The 25147-nt window shown below is 36.1% G+C and overlaps 1 protein-coding gene across 12 annotated transcripts in view; it reads left to right on the forward strand.

The window, feature by feature from the left end:
• LOC100648067 (nuclear receptor coactivator 2) overlaps window positions 1-25147 on the forward strand; it is a 125384-nt gene that overhangs the window by 80896 nt on the left and 19341 nt on the right. For all 12 annotated transcript variants that reach the window (XM_048410837.1, XM_048410838.1, XM_048410840.1 and 9 more), the window contains 6 exons: window positions 3339-3446; window positions 10786-10924; window positions 20933-21049; window positions 21729-21906; window positions 23040-23404; window positions 23683-23912. In XM_048410837.1, coding sequence (XP_048266794.1) covers window positions 3339-3446; window positions 10786-10924; window positions 20933-21049; window positions 21729-21906; window positions 23040-23404; window positions 23683-23912 — 1137 coding nt within the window. The remainder of the gene's footprint in view (window positions 1-3338; window positions 3447-10785; window positions 10925-20932; window positions 21050-21728; window positions 21907-23039; window positions 23405-23682; window positions 23913-25147) is intronic.

Below are 25147 nucleotides of genomic sequence, written 5' to 3' on the forward strand. Positions count from 1 at the left end.
TTTTGTAAAACTATGCGCTCTAACGAGCCTATTAAATATCGATTAGTTTCGAATCGAATTCAAACGACGTCGCACAAAATTTAAGCTTCTCGATAAATCGTTGCATTAGGTCGATCAAAGCCAAGTATCGGCTATCAAGTTTCGTTCAATTTTTATCATCGGATCGACCTTTCCTGTCTTTCCTTCATTTTCTCTCTGTTTTTCTTCGTGTTTAATTTCGAACGAAAGAAATCCACGAAACGTTTCAGACAGACGTAACGCGTAATTCTGTCTGCGAATCTACGTATTAAAACGATACGACAAAATTTTTCTCGCGTTTTATAGCCCTCCAGGGTTTTTCGTATGATAAATAGAGGTACCGTTATCTCGTCCCTGAAAAGGATGGTTCCTCGTTTCTCTAAATTGAATGGTACATATATCATTGCATTTTTAGATAGCCACCGTTGGATCTGATAGCGTTCGCTCGAAATATTTCTTTTCTCTATCCTGCATACTCTGTGGTGAAAAAAATGTAAGAAATATTCAGGTAACTCTATCATTCTGGGAAAAGACTAAAAATAATTAATTCAAGCATATGTTATTTCTATATTATCCTTTTTAATATTCACGTGCTGTTTGACTAACTCGTCGAATAAAAGGAAATTTCGTTTCGATTAAAAATATTCTTTACACGCGAATCGATTCAACCGTTACCTTAAACAAATTTCTTCGTAATTTTTAACATGTAGCCCGTTGTACTCCGTTAAAGTATAAAGTAAAAATGTTGTTTATATAACGACATACAATTTATAAGACCGGTATATTTGAACATTTTCTTCCATTGAGTTACGCGTTATTTTTCTCTTATCGTTCCATCTCTTTTCGATACCTTTTCTGCCCGATCGTAAGATACGGAAATTATTAAACGTTCGTTCAAAGAAATCATGTTATTGCGACAACGCGCTGCCGGCCCGTGATATTCATCATTCGTTTTTTAATACAAAATTACAAAGTGACATTTAAAGTTATATTAAAATGCCTGCAGGTGAAAGTACGACATCGGAAATATCTCGATTCGTGTATCCAGTCAGAATTAATTGCTTAATTCTGATTGCGAAAAAGCCGTACCTACCGTAATCGTTGCATATTCGGTCATCCCGCGTCGTTTTACTCGAAATTCGACGTTCGGTGTACAATGTACCGTAAAAAAAAAAAAAAAAAAATGAATTTTAATCAGCGCTACAAACTCGTAACGCTAACGAAATCGATAATTTCTACGTAATTGCCGCTGGAAAATTTTAAAGTTAAAACGATTCCAACGAAAAACTATATAATTCAGGTATCCACCGTCTGTTTATTAAGACGCGTTATCGCTATATTTGAAACGATTGGACAGCAATCCGATAATAAATTATTATGTCGCTTTCAAAGCTCGAAATAGAAATAACTGAAAATAGAATTTGAAATGCAGAAACGTTGAAACGCGAGGATAATTCACTATCGGAACAAAAATTCTGGAAAGAAACGAAAAGTAAGAAGAAGAAAAAGGTCGTCAACATCGTTGCGAGATTCGAGACTGTCGTTGAACCGTGAGAATCCTCTGGTGATCCGACCCCGTGACTTTTATCGATATCGTGCATCGTGAGGCGTGGAGGAAAATTTTGCGTAGGTAGATCCGCGTACGCAACTAAGCGTGTAACGCGTACCTATCTGCGTTCTATCAGCCATACGTTTGCTCGTTTTGCAGCTGCCTTCCTCGGTTATTGCCTACTTACCGTTGGCTGACTAATATCTTCGGATCGTTTCGTTTCATCAAATGAAAAACAAATTATCGCCGCCCGTTAGAACCACGTTTTATAATTACTCATCGCGCTGATCGGCTATCAGCACGACTACGGTTACAATAATTACCGATTGTATGCAACTACCTTATTTTCCATCTGTTTAGAATTCTCTTCCTTTCCTTTCTTTCGGTTTCGCGATTTTTCAAAAAAACCGACGTTAAACGTTAGAACACGGGCAACTTGTATCTGATTCTACGTAGGATAAAAATTATTTTCCATGAAGAGAGTGGCCTGAAGATGATTATATATTTATTTGTTAACCCCGGAATGGCGTGGCGCGGGTCGAAACCGATGACAGCCGCGATATATTTTCTTCCACGCGATTTCTATCTTCCCCCCCCCCCTTTTTTTTAAGGAGCGATGCACTATTTTTCACTTCCTCTATGCGAATTATACGCTCATCGAATATCTCACATTCAGATCGAATAGGTTTTAAAAACAAATTCGGAAGAGAAGAAGAGAAGAAAAAAGGATTCCAGGAATATACCGGTGAATTATTTATCAAGCGTCCCGAGTGAAATATTGAAATAAGTGCACGCGACGATGAATTCGCGTTTTATGGACGGGTGCATCTGTTCGTTCGGGTTGCTCGTGTATCCTTGACCATAATTGTCCTGCGTCCCTTCGTACGCATCGCGAATTCCACCGGACATTACAATGCCACACGCGATAGGAGATGTCTCACGTGTCGATAAACGAACGCATAAAGTGCACGCACTGTACTCCGAACGTTGCTTGTTTTGCATCCTTCGCGATGAAAAAAGAAAGAGAAAAAATGTACAACAAAAGAGTTGGTCGAATGCGTCGACGTACGGTAATTACGGGTAGGAATATAGCGTGGCGAGCGAAATGTTGCGAAAATTGCCAGCTATTCGGCAATTACGCGGTCGCGCGGGACGGAGCTTGAAAAATTTCTCACGTACTTAATTACGTTTCTCGCAGTGCTCTAAGAATTGCTCGTTTTTGTAGATCTCTGGTGGCGCGCTTTCGCTGTCTGCTAACGTTTTAAGCTACGTTAGATTTCGCTATGTTAGGGAAATGGGCCATGGGTTGGAACGTAATTGAGGAATAATGGGCGCAATTAAGAGCGAGTTACTACGCCGCTTGTTTCACTTTGTAGAAGGATTCGATGAATTTTCAGTGGTTATCTCGGCAAACGAAATTTGAGAGATTTGCTAGAGATTTGCTAAGAGGATTCTCTTTTATTTCTTTCAACGGGGTATTTTGCCGTTACGTAATAAAAGATCGATAAAGATAGTTGCAGTGACCATTGCCGAGGTAAATTTGAATCATACGAAGTTGAAACACCGTTATCGAATAAACTTTCACGTCGGATCTCACTGATATAAATTGACAAATGGATGTAACAATAGGATACAAATGACGATATACACATAACAAATATGAAAGTATTTATTTCTTAATTAATTGCAAATAAACATAATATATTTACATACACTGTTCCGTAAGTTTGATCTAGCTACGATATTTCAATTTAATTATTATTTGTTACAGGCCTAGCCCGTGTGAACTACAGGACCCACTGTGGGTCAAAATGAGTGCGATTACTGGCAGCATCACCAAGAAAAGAAAGAAATCAGATGCCAAGCCTCAGTCGCAGATGTAAGTGCAACCTTGTCTTTGTTCAAACACGGTTTCCTATCAAATTTATCTAGTTTGATGCGAGAAATCGTTACGTGATTTAACGCATCTTGCGTAAGTCGTTCAGTCGAGAACATTAAAAAAAAAGAAAGAGAAGAAAAAAAATGAGTACGAGACGAACATGTTTCGCTACCGATATCATTTTACCATCAGGCCATCTAATGAGTCACAGCGACATATTTATACTAGCTCGTATACCGGGTAGATAGTAGTGCAGTCAAATTACTCAGACCGCGGCGAGTATATTGGGCTCCAGTAACCAAACTGCAAACAGGTACCTCTTTTCGAGTTACTAAGTTATCTCGTTCTCGCATTCTTGTTGCGTTAACCTCGAAAAATTCTTTTTATTACAGTATATCACGATCGTTACGTACATATATCCGAAAGTAAGATTAAAATTATCGTGCTAGGAATTTCTTAGATTATTTTCTTAAGTCGTCTTCTCTCAAACGCATTTTCTACAATTTTTGGGATTTTTTATTTACAATTAGAATTAACCGACAATTTTTTAATCGACCTAGTAGAATTATTAGAATTATTCGCGTTTAAATAGAAGAAATAGAATACCCTAATATCGTCGCTATATTCTCACGCGAATAATTATACCGTTTCTGCTAGAACAAATTGCGTAGCTTCTCTATAACAAAATACGACGCGCCTAAAGAAACGAGTCTTACAATAGAACGAACTTCTTGTGTCAGACTATTTTCAGCCAGCTCTGATCCGACAACACCAATCGAGTGTCAACAGTGGTAGATTAAGGAAGATGTTCACCTTATTGGACACACGATATTTCATCGCGTAACCCGTATTTCATTGATCGATTAGAAGAGCGTATTTGACACGATGTTGTACCGTCTTTTAGCATCGTGTCCTGTGTAGCTCGTAGCTGAAAGCTTTACGAGCTACCTACCTTTTTGTACCATTTTACTTCACCGTGTCGCGGAAACTAAAGCTTCCTACAAATTACTTAGGCGTGTTACGCGCAAACCCAAAGATATATATCGCTGGCTAACAGAAGCTATAGCAGAAGCTATCCATATGCGCGTTTAACGTCCAATATTTTCTTCCTCTTAGTCGTTTTAGCGTAGATCGCGCGAATCTGTAGATCGACTAGGCGAAGCATACGAAACCTATAATATATTATGATACCTTATTGTATGATGGCGTGAACAGCGATTCGATGCTATCTATGCGATGTGAAATGTATATACGTACGTAGGCGATTGGACATTGGACACGTATCATCGTCCTCAAGTATCTGGATACTTTGGCCGATTTGTAGTTCGCTAGCTTTTTACGAAATAAGCAGGCTATAAATTTCGATTTCCTCGTAAGAAACGTGTGATATATATTTAACTATTTATTATATAAAGCGCTATGTAGATTCGATATTCGAATATGGCTGATTACGTGAACGTTATAGCGTATTTCTATTAGTTTAGAAGAATCTTTCTCGCTTAATTTATGATACAGAGATTAAAGAATCCCAGGATGAAGAGTTTGTTAAGTAACGAAATAGTTGTGCAACAGTTGACTATTAGAAATTCAGTGTTTTCATTCTATATTGCCTTTCATAGATCGGACTAATCGGGTTATAGTATGTTATTACATAGCTACGATCGCTATAAATAATAATATTGCTTTGTAATTAAATTGCTATTTTGCCGAAAGTAAGCAGGTAATCGGATAGAATCTTCAACCACGGTATAATCGCGGTTTTACGCCGAGATACGATGAAAAATTTGGCATTACTCGAAGCGAGTTGATCATTTTGGTTTTTCTATCGTTCATACGCTGTTCCTAATTGGATCTCAACTACGGTAATCGAGAGGAAACATCCGGAATTCAATGGAAAAACTACATGGATGAAGAGCAGGTAGAAAATGTTGGGTCTCACTGTTAGTTGGAATATTCCATTCGTATTTACTGGATATAAAATAAATTCACGACCATCTAATCTGGTCGTTAGAAAACGTTTCGAGTAGAGAGCAATTGAATATTCTAGAGATTCTATAAACGAAAAGTAATTTCAGTTAAATCGTGTTTTATACGAGAAACGCTTGTACCAATAACATTTTATTTTTGTTCGTGGCTCTACAAAATTTATACGCAATACAGAAATATTATGATACATTACGGTTATTGTTTTGCTTTATAGATTGATAAATACTGCTAAATATCCAGAATCTTAAAGATTCTAACGCGTTGTAAATGTTAATTGTGAAAAAATAAGCAAAAGTCATGCGCGTACCTACACATCGTACCGATCTACTTACATATTTTCCTGGAGCAGCAAAAGCAGCATAGCTATGCTTCTTGCTAGCTATTAAATTCGTCTAATTGGTCGTAAACGAGTGCGTACGCTTCCGCGTTTTATTCCAGCCCTTTGCATATTCATCAGTCGCGTTATATACGTAAAAGCGGCCGTAATTATCGGGCTAAACGCGATAAGTAAAGTGAATGTTTAGCATGCAGCATGGGTCCATTTTAATTTGATACCTATCTAGTTCGTCGGGAAGTTAAATCATGCGTATCCGCTGCTCGTGTCAGTGTCGAACAGTGGTAGTTTTCGAATTCGTTGTAGTACGATTCCATAAGCGAATGAAAGTCATCAAAATGCACGAAAAATCCTTGTCATAATATAGCGATTAACCACACGGTAGACACGGAATTTACGATTAACAGACTGTGCATATTTATTCATTTATGGAAAGTTTATAATTTATGTTACACATATAATATGATATCCAAACATATATAAAATATTCAATGACACTCGTTCTGAAATACAATGTAACGTTGGATCAAGCAAATCTCTGCTTGAGTTTCTGTTTCTCTTCCTCTGTTTATAAAAATATAAATTTGCATAAACATTCGCTAAAAGCCTCGCTATTAAAGTCACATTATAATTACCGCTTATTAAAAAACAAAAAGAAAAAAAGAAAAAAAAAACAAAAAAAGAAGAAAAAGGGCAAGTTTAGCTGTACACCGACGGTTTACTAGAAAAGTAAAGTTTTTAGGAAATTCATTTCAAATAGAAAGTTTAAAGCAGATGATTAATTGTTCAGTTATTTAGCAACGAAGACATTCATTTTCTTTTACAAATTTACCAATAGTCTGGACTTTGAGGCGATAAAAATTTATTTACGCTATATTTTATTGTGCTATAAGAAATAAAATATAACCCAATCTTAATTAAATAGACAAACATAAATAATTAATTTTGAACAGTTGTCGAGAGAGAGAGAGAGAGAGAAAGAAACGATATTCGGTTGCATGATATTTTAATTAGTGTAACTTAATCGGTTATAAAAACTATAGCGAGTCGAGAAAAAAAGAACGATTGATAAAAGTGTAATTATAAAATACTCTGTTTATAAATTGTTAATTTTTTCCTCTTCACGGTTAGCACAAAATTGCATACTAACCTATTAAAACACGAACAAAAATATCGTTGCCGAGAGCGAGGAACAAATTTCAATTAATCCAGCAGACTTAAAAAAAAAAAAAAAAAAAAAAAAAAAGAGAAAGACCGACTGATATAAAACGTTTTTAAATTTCTCATTATCGAAAACAGATTTTTTTTGCTTTCGACGTTTTTTGTCCTGTACCTTTGTAACGTGGAACTGTTGCTATTCACGTTTTTCTTTAATAAATGTTTGAATATCCTTTATGCCAATTTCATTAAAAAAAAAGTAAGACACGCGCGCAATAGTATCCTTTTAGAAATTATCACGTTTCTAAAATAACCGTGGAATTCTTTCGAAAATTCCGTAGAAAAGTCTAGAAATTTGCTTAGACCTTTAATATTCGGGATTTCGCTATTCATCGATAACGTTATCGATAGCAGCAGTTCTACGAGGCTTTGCAAAGCGCCAGGACGGTGTATACACGGGCAACACGACCGATGAGGCAACTCGATCGCATGGAAATGCAGCCTTAACAAAGTGAGAGTCACTGTTCGGCGACGTGACGTCAGGCAAGGTCAACCGAACGTTTCAACGGGACTGAGCAGTTGATTCAGCATCTAACAATTTTCTTTCTATGAAATTCGCCGAGCGAATGCCGTTCGCGTTGATCCGTCCTAGAGAAGCTTATCCCGGAAACTTGCACGACCTTCGATGGCCCAATTTTCTTTTCCATAGTTTGCCAGCGTTTTTCTGCGAGTCCGTGTGGTCGCTCCTTCTGCCAGCGCTATATTCGTACTTTCGAAGGTTTCTTCGTCGATTGCTTGGTGTTTCATCACGGAGGGTTAATTGGTGGATTCGTGGGTTTGGTGATGGAGTCTGTGGTTAATGGCGGAGTTCCTATTGTTCGAGTTGATGAAGGGTTGTGGCGAATTTCGGGATAGTAGAGCAGCTAATTTTCTAGACGTTGATCCACTCAGACTGAGAAAAAAAGATCATGTAAATTATTCGCTCTTTGTATTCGATCGTTTATACCTTGAAGCTTTTCTTTAGGTTAGGCTCGAGCGAGTAGACCTCCTCATCGAGTTTTCTTAAATCGTTGCAGTTCTAATAACGCCATCTTTTCTGTTATTATTTCACGATTTTAATTAGCGAACGTATCAAATTAAACGAATACTTTGTACACGATACACATACTATCGGGTCGCTCGGAAAGTTCGTTCCGATTTTTGAGGAATTTCCTCGACGTAAAAAATAGTATCGAGAAGTTTCTCGCCGAAAAACCTGAGTGCTTCTGGAATATTGAAGTTGCGTGAAAGACGGAGAAAGGTTGTGCAACAAAATCCCACCTATATAACTCGATAAATGTATATCGAATCGAAATGTAAATCGGAACGAAATTTCCCAGCGACCCGATATATGTATTGGGTTGGAAACTAAGTGATTGCGGATTTTGTCATTAGATGGTATTGACTCAGTTGCCAACCCAATACTTATGTCATAGACCTTATTCATATTCAGTTTGTACGTGTGTAGTCCTCGTGTCTTTATTTGCGAGACAGCTCGTTACTTCAACATTGCACGAAACTGTACTGTAATGCGGAATATTTGCAATCCTCTGTATATATGTACATCTACGTAAGCACACATACCTCTCTCTTTATGCGGAAAAAGTAAAGCGTTATATTTTATTTTCCACGCGACAAATATTAGCGCCAACATCGTGGCCATCGTCATTTTTCAATTTTTTCATTAGCAGAGCCACTATTACGTTTAAAAGATTCATTTGGAATTACGTGATCATTAAGTTGGCAATAAAATCGTGGCAACGTGGTTTCACAGACGATCTAGACGAGATTGCAGATCGAGTAATAGCTGAAGATAATGTGACAAATAGAGCAGGTTTAATCGGAAGAATAAATCACCATTGAAATGACAATATCCACTTGTGGGAAATGGCAATTAAGCGCACGGGAAGTCTCCCGTGTATAACATAGTAATCAATGCCAGAGGCAATTTATTTGAATACCAAAGTATGTATAACTTATTCCGGTTTATCCTCTTATTTTCTACAGTTTTTCCTATTCTTTCTTTTTCGTCCCTTTTCTTTGTTCTGTTTTACAAAAAATTATGCCTTTATGGAAGTATAGGTTGCTTTGAAATTTAGATTCAAAGACAACATTTTATTTTCATAAAATTAATGTCTTATCCAACCGCGCATGGATTCGTTTCTTGTATCTTCGCGAGGCACTCTATATCCACTGTCAAAAACATTACCCAAACAATCTATTAGTCGATAAAACAATATTTCCTTGGTGGAGGATGAAAAGTTCTCTCGATAAATTGTCAGCTGACTGTGTATAGAGGCCCGTTAAGGTGTTCAGCACCGTGGAAAATTTTAGGCTTCCGGTAGAATCTTGAAAACGGGTCAAAAAGTCGCGCCGTAATATTCAATTACAGAACACGAACGATTTGCGTTAAACATCTCGAATCTTTGCTTTACTTTCCTCCCTTTTGTTCCCCTGTTTTATTACACTGGTGTAAAACGAGGCTTAAGTTGCTTCGATAATCGTACGCTCGTTCGATTAGATCAACGATACTCTACCGTAAAATCATCAAAGACCTGTGATTCTTAGAGAAAATAGCTAATATAAGTCGCAATCTCGCGCGAAAAAGAATGCGGCATTTAAAAGAATCCCCCTTTAGGAGGATTCGTCTCGCGGAAGAAATTTTTGCCCGCGATTGATTCGCAATCTGGCAATAGGCGTTTCAACGACGTGATTTATCGCCGTTTCGTCATAGTTCGTTTCTCCCCGGACCGTTTCTCGAACAAAAGTTCGGCATAACAGAGTCCCATTAGTGGCCGTGAAAAGATTAACGAGCCTGTACAGCGAGCAGCCAGCATCCGTGAGATCGATGCAAACGGTTTAACTGAACGATATCGCATCGATTGAAGTTGAGAATGAAAGTTGAACAGATTTCACGAAATAATAGGCTCTAATAGACGACGATGCACGCCAGCTATCGAAACTACGGAACATGCGTGTCGCTACGAATAAAAATTGAGTAAGAGGAATGAACGAATCGAGCGAAAAAGTTGTTTAATACTTGTTATCCTTAGATCGCGGATTTTCGTATAAATTCATATTTTTATATAAATATGAAACATATGTATATATATCTCTATGCTAATTTCTTACTCGAGGGAATCAAAGATCGTGTTAGGTCTTAAAAGAATCGCCTGTGAACATTTACTGATAAATATTCTGACAAGAAGTTACAATATAATTATTATAACAGCGCGGTTAGTCCTATCTTTTATGGTTACAAAACTGTCCAAGTTGTCGCAAAATGTACAATTTTATTTTCCGATAAATACGTATTTTTAGCTAATTATTGTAATATCGATTTCAACGCGGAAACGTATTACGTCCGTTTTATCGGAGAAGCTTATCGACGTCGTAGTGATAATTCGTTAAATTGTACTATAGCCATTACTGTAATACACCGTCGAAAATGACTACACGGTGACCCGACAAAATGACTTTATCGCTCGCCACGATATTTAATACGCCAAGAACTTGGCTCTACCACAATTCAGATATTAATTTAGATATTGGATAGTGAATGTTTGCTTCGTTTCAAACGATAGACTATAAATCGAGCCTTCCAATTAGACATTTGATAAAAATATTATCGCGTTAAATATATATATCTTTTTTTCTCTCTCCTATATACATGATTCTTGTAAGAATAAGAAAAGAAATGGGAAAGGATAAAGGTTAATTTAATTGGAAGTGTCTTCCATTTCGGAGAACAACTTATCGATAAGAATTATGAGCAACATGGTCGAACGATTCAATGATCTGTTCAATTTTGATTGTTTACAGTAACAAGTGCCTTAACGAAAAAAGACGACGGAACCAGGAGAACCTGTTTATCGACGAGCTTGCCGAGCTGATTTCCGCCACGGACATGAGCTCTGGCAAGACTGACAAATGCCAGATCCTTCAGAGAACCGTCGACCAGGTAAGAAGACAGATCTGTACGTTTCTGCCTTTCAAATGGCCGATCGATAAACTCAACAGCGAGTCCTTCGAGATTCGATCAAAGAACGTACTGTGTAATCGAGGGATTCGTTTTCTTTCTCCTCGCGAAAAAAAATAAAAAAATTCGCTTTTCAAATATTATATATATTCCATTACTTGCATTTAGATCTCTCTTTGTCGTTTCTTCTTTTTATCGTTTCTATCTTTTCTTTCGTTCGGGTTCGTTCTGCTCTTTGATTATTTTACCGGATTAAATTTTGTCGTACAAACCGATTTTTCGTTTGGTGGTTAAATTGCTATTTTATCTTCTTCTCTGATTGAGTACGTATCGATGTTATTTAAATTGTTACATTCTCCTTTGTGCAGTTATTTTTAATTATGATAAATCGTACATGTATTTTCAGTACGTTAGATTTTTATTTTATAAGCTATTTCAGCCGAACATATCCTGTTTTTATTTCTCTTTTTATTCGTTGCTTCGTTTAACACACTCTGAAGCTTAAAGCATAATTCGATCTTTCTTTTTGCTCCTTTGCAAAGGAGAAATAGTATCCCGTTTATAGAACATAGGTATTTGCGCTATCGATATAAGATTTCCTTTATTTTTTAAGTACATTGCATTGCATAAAATGAAATTGCAAATAAAAAGAAGAAGAATTTTCTATAAATTTCTATTATCATTCGAGAGCCAGTATTTCTTGCAGTTGTATCTACAAAAGTACCATTATGAGTAGCTTCTGAAAGCTTCGACCATTGTATGCAAATAACGTTATTTATCTATCGTTCGAGTTATTAACTTCGTTATACCGTGTTTTATTGTTCGATGTGAGAGAGAAACTTTTATCCGTTAACGGTATAATTCTATGTTAACTTCTGATTTAGAAATATTACAATATTTTTCAAAATAGCACGTTAACGGTGCTTTAACAAACAAAACGTTACCACAACGCTTATTACGTCAACGAGGTGTAATTCTCACACGTTTATGTCGTAATTCGTTCCTTCGCGACGTTGTTCGTTCGTAAGACGAAACACGAATGAAATAGATGCGAATTACTCGTTAGAACGAAGAAAAGAGGCGAACAGCAACGGTAGAGAACAGAAAATCGTTCATCGTCGAGTCACGCGTAGGGCAAAAGAAATCTTATCCAAATTCGATTCTACGTTGGATAAACGTTCAGATATCTGTTAATCTATTTAGTGCATTGATACAGCGATAGTGCACGGTTCACGGACTTAAGAAAGTTTCATTTTTCGATAAACTTCTCGTTTATATACTTTGAGTTGAAGTTGAACGGTAATTATGTTTCCAAGTAATGAAGTTAAAAAATTCATTAAAGCGGAGTTAATGGATTTGGATTAATCGGAAAGAACTGAAAAAAAAGATTGAATTACCAATAGGTTACCGATATTTTTCACCGTTTATTTCGCGTTTCTGCCTTCCTTTATTTAATCGCAATTTCCATCGTAGAATTTTTATTTTCTTTCCTTCTCGTTACTTTTAAACAGACATTAAAGGAAGGAGAAAGGAAGCGAAGGAGCGCGCGGCACGGAATTTATTCTTGCATTCGCATAAGCAAAGTCAAGCAGTTCTCGTAGTATGTTGCAAGCGTTCGTTCGATTTGATGTAAATTATACTTGAACGTGGCAAATCCTGACGTGTCGTACAGGACGCGTTTATGCAACCGTCTCCTAAGTGAGAATCGCGTTCGTTTCACTGAGAAAAGCGATTTTATAACGGGCCAGGCGATTCATCGAGCCCGTGAAAATCTCCACGTTATTTTCCCCGTTAAACCTCGTGATCGTCGCTTTTCCGGTTTAAAAGTTTCTGTTTGAAAGTTGGAAGAGCTATTTTTATGTCACAGGGAAATTATCGTGCAACATTTTACCGGAGTCTAGCGACTCTGCGCGTTATTCTTGAACCGGTCGATCGATAAGGTATTTACTCGTGTATCATTTAAGTGAAATAAAAATTTCAACGCATGCGTCAAATTTTACATTGATTTCTTGCCTGTCTAGCCAATATTCGCGTTTCATTTATATTCGATTGTTATATTCTTCTCTTATTCTCCTTTGTCCTCCATTTTCTTTCATTGCTTTTCGTTCTTTTTCTTCTTTCGTTGCTTTCGGTCCTTTCACAGAAATACGGACAATTTTTCGATTGCTCTCTGATCACGTTTCGCGGAAATTTTTCTTATTACTTTTAAAAGTGTGCACACTATTATCGTCTATATTTTCGATCGATTTGTATTTATAGTAACGGTATATGAATTTTACCAGTCGTACAAATTGACGATGAGTTATTAATTAGAAGCAACGTCGCATAGTAGGGGACTATTTAAATTACATTTTAAATGAAATTTTGCTGGAGTAATGCTCAACGCTGGTACAAGATGATCTTCGTGAAATACAAAATCGAATAGGTTGGACCGAGTCAAGGGCGTAAACGCTGAGAAATGATTCGAAGTTTGATTTACTCGAAAACGTAACGCAATATCTCGGAGATTAAATAGAGTAATCAGTTCTTCGTTCTCTACATTTTATGCAATACATCATTTTATCGCGATAAGTGTTTTATCAAAACAGAACTTTGTACTACATCTTTGGATCCATTTCCAACTTTATTTTTCCTCTCTTTTTCCTTGTAAACATGTATCTTGATAAACGAGGTGTCATTTCAGTATTATTCCTGCTAATTACTAATTTTCTCGTATTTGTTACAATTTTTCATATTCCCCGACATCGTTATATTATTTGATAACGATTTCCTAGTAATTTTGTCATTCAAACAAAATCACATTTCTCTTAAGTATTTTTTTTCTTTTCAATCGTTCTTATCATTCATTATCTTTGCACCACAATGTTTAATGTTTCGTGCAAGGTTTCGAGCAATCACGTTTATCGAATCACTTTATTGTTTGCACAGCTATACATATACAGTTGTATTATATCCATAATTAATTCTAAATTATGATAGAATCGAATAATTTTACGTGCATTTATGCGACAGTCAGATAATTCAAGTGAAAATGCACGATCATCCGCTAAATTTGAACGATCATGCGGCTTTTCCATTCTAGTTTGATAATATGCAGAGTCCAATTGTGAAATTCAAGAAATTAGAAATCTTCGTACTATGCAGATTAATTGTCCGTCGATGTTACGTGATGGAATCTTTTGTTGCAAATGCAAATGATTTTTCCTACACGTATAATTTAAAGATAGCGATAACATTTATTTGCAGGTTTATAAAAATATTTAATAACGATTTATTTTAAAATTGAAAGCTTCGCAAAACTTTATCGCGAGGTAATGTGCAGAGTAGTTTCATTTTCTCGTGAATCATTCGATTGTTTCGAGGATCGATAACGTCTTCGATGATCAATTATTTAGACTCGAAAAATCAGTCGACGATTTAACGTCATCGTTGACTGTTTCATAACGCTCGCTAAAACTGACCCCTTGAAACTCATTCCGCTAATATGCTCGGTCCATAGCAGGCGGCCGCTTCGTGATTTCGGATCTAGAAATCTTAGAACGTTGATAGTATATAACGTGGCGTAACTATGAGCCTAATAGCGAACGAAGATCCGAACTTGGCTGAAAGCAGGTTCGACCGGATTAGTAACGCGCCACCGACAAACTATGCTGTTCAACTTCTTGGAATAAATCGCAAATTTCTCAGTTTTTTTTTTCCTTTTTTTTTTACAACAATTCGATTATACGACGAATTGATTAGAACGACGAAGACAAGTCGAATTAGATTAACTAATTAGCTGTGACGTGTTCCAAAGTATACGTAATACGCCACGCGACATTTTAACGGGGCTTTCACTCGGACACGCTAAAATAAAATCGATAATTTCGAACGACGTCGTCGTAGAGAAAGGAGAGAGGCGCGTTTAGTTCGGTCGATTAAAAGCAATAAAAGCTGGAGAAGCATCGCGATGACGCGACGTTTCTTCGAGATCTTAAGAGTGGAGTGACTGCATTTACGAAAATAAACGCCGTCGTAAATCGCACGAGATCTCGATCCTATTATTCGAAACGAGACAACACGGACGTTTCCTCGTGCTTTCTGTAGATCGATAGATTTAAAAGATTCTTCCGCAACGCTTGTCACGATCGTCGAACTTTTCAACACTCGCGCGATTCTTCGTCTGGCTGACAAATCCGTTCGATTATCGACCGTGGCTGAAGATAGTTGGCAGGGTTAAACAACCCTGTTAGCTGCAAAATCGTTTGATTCATCGTACGGATACTCGGATTCGTTTCTTTCGTGTCGGCTCAGTTTCCAGGTCCTTTACCCGACACGTAGGTTAATGATAATCGAACCATAAGATCTGACGTTTTATTTTCGCACGCTGCGCGATTAAGATGTTCATTCATCGCATCAGGAATACGCGATGCGAAGTTGTTAGGTTTTTAAAAGATGTCGAGTCGTTTTGTTAGCTATCTTTCCAGCTCGAAAACTGGTTCCAAAAGATTCATCTGCAGTAGTCAATAAGAACGCGCCAAGATACAGAGACCGAGAGCGGCGATTCCATTGAAACGTTCCGACAGTTTCTCCTAGATACTGTTGCGAGATATCATTGAAAACGCGCATTGCGTCGCGGCCCGGACGTTCAAACGTTTGCTGTCGTGCGCGCGAAATGTAGTCGAAATCTCTCGATTCTTTTTCGCATAATTCAACCGTGTGTGACTGCAGGTTTCTTAGGAAATGAAATGTGGCTCGAAATAAAGAGATGAATCTCTGTTTCGTTCGGTTGGCCGGCTTAGATCCGCTGGAATAAATCAACGAAATTAGAGGATAAATTTTTCGTTTTGAAGAACGTTAAAAGACCAAGAAATAAGAAAAAGGAGAAAAATGAAAAACAGAATGGAAAGAGAACGAGGGAACAAAGCGAAGTCTCCTTCGAAGAAGTTAAATGTACTCTTTCTCCGGGCTCTCGAGAAATTTATTTCTGGAAGGAACGAAATATATCGATAAAATAACTTTCGCCAAGGGGCAGAGAAAAAAAAAAGGAGGACATGTCGTTCGAAAAGAAGACATTCTTATTCGCCCAATAACGCTTTATTCGCGTTGTCTTAACGAAACGTTTTTCTCCTGGACCGCATGGAAATGACTGATTGCGCTCGTCGCTATTTACAACAGGGCAACGATTCGTTTTTTGTCCTTGTTCCGTTCGGATCTGTCAACGAGGATAGCGCTACGTGGATAAATTCACGATAGACATCGTAACGCTCAAAGTCGAAAGGAACAGCTGAGCGCAGCAGTCTCGGGAACTGCGGAAACTGCCTGTCGAACCGTTCGAAACCACGCTATTCTACTTCCTTTCTTCCTTTCTTTCTTACTTAATCGAATGACAATACCTCGGTTTATCAAAACTATGATCAGCAAATCTGAAAATTTTAAAAAATATGTTAGTCATGCCTGTATATTCTTAATCGATATTCGCGTTTCAACCTGTGTGTGTATATGTGTGTGTGTGTGTGTGTGTGTGTGTACGTGTTTCCAGGTCGCGGTTACACGGCTAATGTTTTACGTCCCTCGATATTGGTGTAGTATCGTTTGTTTCAGAAGCAAGACGCAGGCTCGATTAGTAGCCTGAAATAGATTCGCGTTGCTGAGTTTAACTTTTGATTGATTTCGTGTCAAACGGGAGTAAAGTGTTCGAATGTCATTGACGCTTTTACTCAATTTTATTCAATTACATTTTATTCAAAATACATTTTTATATTTCCAGAAAAATCAATTCCACCTTAGTCTTTCGTTATTTTATTACGCTGTATGACATTAATTTATTAGACGCGCGTTACCTTATTTATAGCTTGTTACTTTAACGTTAGATTACGAGAATATGAGAATAATAGCATTAACTTCGTTAAACGAAGGTGTAAAAGAAAATATTTGAAATTAATCGCGTTACATTGTGACGAGGTAGTCGCGAAAGTAGCCACATGTATATTAGATTGGTTGAAAACACACAAAACGATAATGGTCCGAACCGACGTCTGATTGTAAGCTATGTGTCTATATACATTATTATACATACTTATAGAACTATAGAGAGTAAGAGAGAGAGAGAGAGAGAGAGAGAGAGAGAGAGAGAGAGAGAGAGAGCAGGCATGGAAGGGGTTCGAACTTCCCGTCTGTTCTTCTGCATGTTAGTTTTGCGGTTCACGAACGAGCACATGTCGATTCTTCGCGCCAGGCTCGCAATATTCGGCTCGTTCGCCTTCTTCTTTTGCGAGACATATTGCGATTACGTTTTGGAAAGGAAATTCACGACCCTCGACGAGCACGAAACTTTCTTCTGCGACGTGCTCGGCGTGACACCTTCGCAAATGAATTCCATAGATACATGAAGAATCGTTAAAAAAGTACTTCTTGAGAGTTTGTCACGTGACCTTGAATGACGTCACCGAGGCCAATAGGAAACCTTCCAAACGGCGTTATAACCCGAGCTACCGGAGCAAGAGTTCGTGTGACGTCATCTGCGCAGTAGAGTCGCGCGCATCCTGTGTCCAACGACGTGACCGAGGTAGAATCAATTGTAAATTTGCAGTAAAAGTCTCTTTCGTTTCAATTTTCCCATCGTTACGGCAATAATGATTTTTCGATTTATCATTGAAAGTCCGTTTCGAATGTACGTTTGTCAATGTAGGGTAATCAGGAAGGAGGTTGATACATTCCCATCCCCGTGATTTCCTAGTTCTCGCCTTTCCGTAACATTTGCGTTATTCGATTATATATTCTACTTTGATGAACGATGTTCTCGATCAGGTAGAAACATCAATGATGATTCTAAAAGCGACCGAGGAAGAATTTATCGCGTGTGTCGTGTGACGGAACGGGAGAAATATATACGTTTTATAGCAGAGGCTAGCGGCAACGTCGCAAACCGTTTGTCGGACTCAGCCGCCGAGTCACCGACTTTTCGAGGCCACGGTACGTTGTATACCCGTGTGCTTAAATTCATTCCGATTACGAGCGCGATCTATCGGTGCTGGGAAATATGAGCTCAAGGACGAGCTTTTCCCGCACGCTTGTTCCCAAATCCCAGCCGGTAACGCAGAGATTTACTTTCCCTTCTTCGTTCGTGTTCTACTTACGGCTAACCTTGCGACTCTGAATGGCAGCGTTGCGGAGTTCACGCTTTTTCTTTTCTAACCGTTAACTGATTTTATACATCGTTCTAAGATTTATTATCGAACGATCTTTTACCAACTTCGGCTATATTTTCATTTTCAATATTTAAGTAGGACACGAGTGTCAAAATATTATTGTTAATCCCATAGTTCGCAGGAGAAAGTGACAGAGTATGTATTTTTAATTCATCTGGTGGCCTCCTTGAGAGTAACATTGTTAAAGCAGAAATGTTAAATTAATAATTTTATTGACTCTCGCTCTGACACTAACAAGTATATCTTGGTTTTACTTTACTTTATTTTTTCTTATATAAAAAACAAAATATTTTTGTTTGATTTACACAATTACTTTAGTCATGAAACAAACTACAATCACGGTCTTATGAACTGCTATAAAGAATAATAGTATGATTTCTTTCGAATAAATTTATTTTCCAGTTATCTACTTGAAAACATTGGATAAAGCGTTTCGTTGACTCTTCTATTTATCTCTCTTTTCTCATTAGTATTGTCAGTTATTTTTAGTTTTATTTGCATACACATTTTGTTCGAACGTTTTTTAAGGCAGAAAGTGTGTAGGAATTATGTAGAATTTGTAAATTCAATAAGAAATATTTGCATTACATTTAAACGTAAGTCTTTCTTTGCGATAATGTTTCAATTTTTCGATCCTAGAGCCTGTTTATAAATGAAACATTTAAATAAAGAAAACTTTCATAAATAATGATTGTACAATTATTTGAAAGCATATACATATTGCATTTGTATCTCGTATTGTATTTGTATTGTAACAAAAGATTCATGAGTAATTGTTTCAAACTTTTAATATATAGGATAGATACAACAGCTTGTTGTATTTAATTATCGCACAAGCAAGAGGAATGTGGTTTATCTGGTTAAATATTTACTGTGCGATGTCGATAATTGAGTAAGAATTAAGAACTTTTGTACGAATCACACGAAAATTGTGTACGGTAGAAAATCTTTCCATTAGTAATACGTATGTTCTATCCGTTATTAGGTAAATTTAATCATTTTCTCCGCTTATTTAAAAAATGTTTAAAATCACTGTTATTTGCGTGCTTTTATACTAAGAGCAGTTATTTCTATCGTATTACTCTTTTTCCATATTCCACAAGTTCATTTATCAAGTTTTACGATCGGAAATCAATTTTGAAATCAATCAATTTCGCCATGTGTAATTAATATATAAAAACTCGTTCGCAATGGAAATATAAAATTGTAACGCAATATGAAGTTTGCTGTTTATTTTCCGCTTCTAATTGCTCTATTTTAATAAATATTTTGCTTGCGTTCGATTTGGAAAAGTTCTCCATTCTCTATGTGTAAAGCTTGTTGAAAAACAGCCCCGTTCATTTTTATGGGTAATGCCATTGCATTTTTATCCGAATGTCTTGCGCAATGTTACCTTTGTGTTCGTTGCGGTATAAAGAAAGAATAATTTTTAATATTATTATGACGAATAAAAAATGCGGTCATTGTAAATTATTCATTACATTAAATTACGATATGTATGTATGCACCGTGCTATGTAATGTGAAATACAATATGCAATGCGACTTGCTCTGGTCAAACGAAGTAATACGGTTTTGCGTTATTATTTAACAACTTGATAAAAAAAAGATTCTTCGACTGTGATTCCAACAATATCGCGTTACATTATTATTAAATTTTTACATGGAGAATTTTAGAATGGAAAAAACGATAACTGAGGAAGAAAGCGTTTTTGTTTGTATTATTTTATAATAAACATATACGCCGAGAAAAGTAGAGTTTTATAATAAAATGAAAATTTATCTTAATCTTCTGTTAAATAAATTTTACTTAAAATAAGAAAGTGATGATTTAGAATAGTATTTCGTTTTGTCAATTGTAATATAAGTGTTGTTCAGAACGATACGACGTATCGGTTTATTTGAAGTAACAGCAATTTCAAATAATCGTGTCGTTTCATTATCTTTCTATTTCAGCTATTGATAAAAACAAGTCGCTAGCTTCTGGTCTCTTGTAATATATTCAGTCATTTTGGTTACAACAAAATAGTACTTGCTTAAATATCCCTTTCGTTTTGACTTATTTTTATGTAAAATAAATCGATTGTTTTTGTTAACGAAGCAGCCACCTAATAAAGTAATTTATCGTTTAGTATGTAATTTCTAAAAAGTAAAGATTAATATAGAAAGAACGAACGATGCATTTTGTAAAAATGAAAATTCAGTAAATCTCTTACAAAATTATTTACCGTTGTTTCTGGACAATTTTTCTTTTTCGGCCATTACTAGTAGATGCTATAGAGTGCAGTGTTGATTTAATCGGCATAGAAATGCAAACTATGTACATATGTAACGCGAAATCAGGGTTGTGCTGTTTCGTTATCTTGACACGTGGAACTTCGTGACACAGTTTACTGTTTTATTAAAATGAATTGGAATTTTTTTTCATATCATTATTTTGCCAATTTTTTTACATTTTTAATATATGCGACATATGCAACTGGGATAACAGGAAATTGGCTTTTTTGTTTGTATTTGTTATTTTCTGTTACCGTTTATGAAATATTCTAATTTTATTTTTCATTGTCCTCGCCTTCAGAATTAAAAACGTCCAAGAATTACTTTTAACATGATTCAACATGGATATTCACATTATTCTAAATGTATATATTTTTTATACATTTTTACAGCAATGCATCTATATGAAAATGCTTTTATAATATATTGTTTAAGATGATATATAATTTATCGACTTGATGATTTAAGTGTTATTAATACAGTTGATACTTTACAGTTGCTACAATTTACTTTATTTTTCACAGATTCGGCACATTAGGGAACAGGAAGGCTCGAATAGTCATGCGGTACAACAGGGAGAAGTGTCTTCTTCGAATCCTAACATACTGTCCAACGATCAAGTTGGTCCTATTTTACTCGAGGTACAACTCAATTTAAATCGAATCTCATCAATCCATTCTCTTCTTGTTACTTTAGTTCATTGATACGTATACGGCCGGACCATCCGCATGTTCTTTTTTATTCCTGTTTACTGACAATTTATAACTAGATAAACGAAGTTCTGCCTCGATAAATATCTGCTTTGTTAAAATTAATCAAATTTCCGGAATATAGAGATATATTAGAGATAGCGTATTATTGTAATCGATATATCGTTAACGTAACTTATAAATTAAGTTAAAAAGACGTTAGATCGAATATTATTCGAATAGAATGTAAAAAATTATTTCAACTTAAAATGACCTTTTAAACTTTATTTATCGTATGCTCGCTTATGATTTCGGACATTTATAGATCATCTACCGATATATACAAGATGAGAGATCTTATTTATACGAATAATCCAATCGTTCTAACAAGATCAAAAGTTAAATTCTAGAAATATTTTATAGAGTGGAAAAAAGAAATATGAATAATTCTTGAAACTCTCCAATATTGATTTTTATAAGAATCAAATACAAGATAATCTAATGATTAATTAAATTATCGCACTTTCACATAAAGTCGTTTATCTAATCACTGTAGACCATCAATATTATTTATATATATATTCACATGGAATACTGTTAAAATCTAATTTGCTCTGAAACTTTTGTCCAGGCGCTAGATGGCTTCCTTTTTGTTGTAAATACGGAGGGACGAGTGGAGTACGTAACAGATAACATAACTCAGTACATAAATTACACGAAGGACGATGTGCTCGGCAAGGATATTTATAATATTATTCATCATGGAGACCACAACACCTTCATGCCGAGCTTGTTGCCTATACCATTAGGTTAGTACGTCTTTCAAATACTACCTTGCTCTCATTTTTCATTTTAATTTCAGTTTCCATTTTTTTTTCTTGTCTTTTCTTTTATTTCGCCTTTTTTTTTCTTTGTTTTAACCAAAAGTGGAAGATATATGGAGATTAAGTTTTCTTTAGAGTAGAACGCGTTTCGTCCTCGACGAATACGCGACGAGTACACGATAAAACAATTATTTATGGTTGCTTTTCATATGCGTCAGGGATAGTTATGATAATGTAACTTTAGCATTTATTTACCGGTCGGTGTGCACGTGTACTTTTCAGTTTATCTTGCTTTGTTATGGAACTTCGGTAGCGGCGCATCGGAAAGATTTATCTTGTGTAATGGAAGGAGACAGCTTTGAAATTCTGTAGCGCAGCAGAAATGCGATGCCATCGACGGAGCGCGTTGCACTTCGACAAGTTTGCCTTTTCCTGCTAGCTGTCAGGACACGTGAAATTTTCTTCGCTCGATGCTTACGTTAGTTTACACACTTAAGCTACTTTTTACATCAAATGCATTGAACTTTTTGATGTTCGAATAAATCACATATTTTTAGTGAATTCTTAATACCACGCTCTTTGAAAGCTCTAATGACAGAAATATCTATAAAATATCCACTATATATATATATATTTTAATTATCATGTTCTTATTTAATCGAATAAGATATTCTAAAGAAATAATCGTAATAAATGTTTCAACCTTTCAATCGAAATCCACAATTTTTTTAGTTTTGTAATTTTTCAAAACTTCTTGTCACTTTATTTAAATTATACCCTTACAAATTTTATAGAAGATTAAACGCTTAAAAGAAAAATTTCAAAGAAAAATTTTGTCACATAAGCGAGTGCAGCTGATTTCCATCATTCCCGTCATTTTCATAAACAATAATTTACATTTTTAAATGTATTCGGTAAAGCTTAAATTACGATTAACTTTTATCGTTATATTATTCACGTTTTTTTATTTGCATAAAAGTAAAGTACAAGTATTCCACAAAGGTTGAAGAATCTCTTCGTTCTTTTTTTTTTCTTTTTATAAGAGTTACGATGAATTAAAATGATGTACGAGATAACTGATTTGTCACATTTAAAGACAAGTTTCGTTTGTGATTCAGCCTGGATGAACGAGCAGCCGCCCCAAAGGAACCGTACCTTCAATTGCCGCTTCTTGGTGAAGCCTCCCGATGATAAAGAAGAGACTATGGAGGAGAAGCAGCAACGAGTATCAAAATACGAGTCTATGCAAATCTGTTCAGCTCTTTTGCCAAATAATAGTGATCGTCTGGAGAGCGGTGACGTATCGTCTGAATCTTCAGACAACGGTCCTTGCGTAATGTGCGTGGCTCGCAGGATACCCCCAAACGAGAAGCCCATTGGTACGCCCATCGAACAGTTCACCGTTAAGTTGGACACTACGGGGAAGATTATCGCGGTTGATGTTATCTGGTTATCGTCTCCTTACTCTGAGTACCTAAGCAAGGTAAGGAGGATGCCAAAGATTTCCGATACATTTGCTTTGGAACTATTTTTATTTCTTTTAAATGCTAGACATTATGTCTACGTTATTCTCGAGGCTTACGAAGGAATGATTTTATAGTTATTTAATGTAGTTGAAGTCGAAGAATCTGGATATTTGTTCCTCTTTGGAGTTGTCGCTATTCGTTTGCTATTTTTTGAAAATATGGTAATCTTATATGATTTATGGTAAGGTGGGAAGATGGTACATTGATTATAATTATTTGTAACGTTTTATTGCAGGAGCTAATTGGCACGACGATAAAGGACCTGTGCCACCCTCATGATCTCAGTAAGCTAACTGCACATTTGAACGATACGCTTCAAGTCGGTGAGAGTACCAGTGGCGTGTACCGACTACGCGTTAGTCCTGATAAGTTCCTTAATATTCAAACAAAGTCAAAGCTTTTCAAAGCAAATGTGATGAACACACTTGTTGCCGACTTCATTATGGCCACCAATACCATCATTGGGTAAGTTGAACCATCTCACATGTATTCCCTTCTTATGTGTAACATACGTTTTAGTCGTAAAACATAGGCGCAATATATCTTCAAGACTAATTTTCTCAGATTAGTAGTTTTCGGATTAGCAGAATCGGATTGGTCATTGTCTTTATAAACGTTCTATCCTACGAATGTATTACTTTCGTAAATGGTTCTAAATTCCTTTTCTAAAATGTGACATCTCGTTAAATCTCCGTGAAATGAATATTTTAGATAACGATTAATCTGAGGTTCAACGTCTTATTACGTACATTGATTACCAAAGTATGAAAACCTAAAATCCAAAACACCTGGAAAATGGAGTTAAAATGCGTACAGATTGTTTTCATTCGATTACTTGAACAGAACTAAATACAATCTTATAAGTTGGAATGCTATGGTATTCAGTGATATCGAATTAAGGATAGTTGTACAACTATTAAACATCAGGATCGCGAGAAGATACCGAGAATAAACCAGTAGAATCTCGATTATTACAAATTACTAGATCGTGAATAACTCAGTTACGACCAGCAAAAAGCAACGAATAATTGTACGATCAGCCTATTTTCTATTACCCGATTGTTTGTTTAATCGTCGTATAATTAGACTCGTTAAAGCTTTTCAGTAATCGACGTTCTGCTGGATAATTAAGTTAACTTATTAGTCCCTCATATCGCTTTACTACTGTTCTATTGGAATACAGAGGCAAGGGTGACTATATCTACACGGCATATTCTACCTATGAACTTCCCGCTGCGTTAGGTTTCCGCTAATATATTCTATTTGCCTAACTTCTCCGTGTTTATCTTATGGCTATTGCTTCAATAACATTCTCGGGCTAATTCGAAGGCAAAGTCAGAAAAAAAGACGGATAAGAAAAAGAAGTACAAAAATTAAACAGAATTTGTCAGTACGTATTCCCACAAAATAACGCGATTCGTTTCAATTCGAAATTTATTATGGTTTTTTTTTTCCAAAAGTTTTCTACAGGTTTTTCGGTAGTGATTTTTTTTTTTAGGTTTTTATGAGAGTCTTGCATGTTTCGCAATACACGGGGTATTTTTTCTCGGTGTTGGAGATCTGGCCACTCTTGAAATTGAAAACAATTTATTCCCCTCCCCCATTGTGACGTTTCACGATTACGATTTCGTTTATCGCTTTTATATATCGCTTTCTAACACTTCGTTTGCTAACAACTACTATGTATCACACACGCTGGT

This window comes from Bombus terrestris, chromosome 12, assembly GCF_910591885.1.
Source record: "Bombus terrestris chromosome 12, iyBomTerr1.2, whole genome shotgun sequence".
Taxonomy (NCBI): domain Eukaryota; kingdom Metazoa; phylum Arthropoda; class Insecta; order Hymenoptera; family Apidae; genus Bombus; species Bombus terrestris.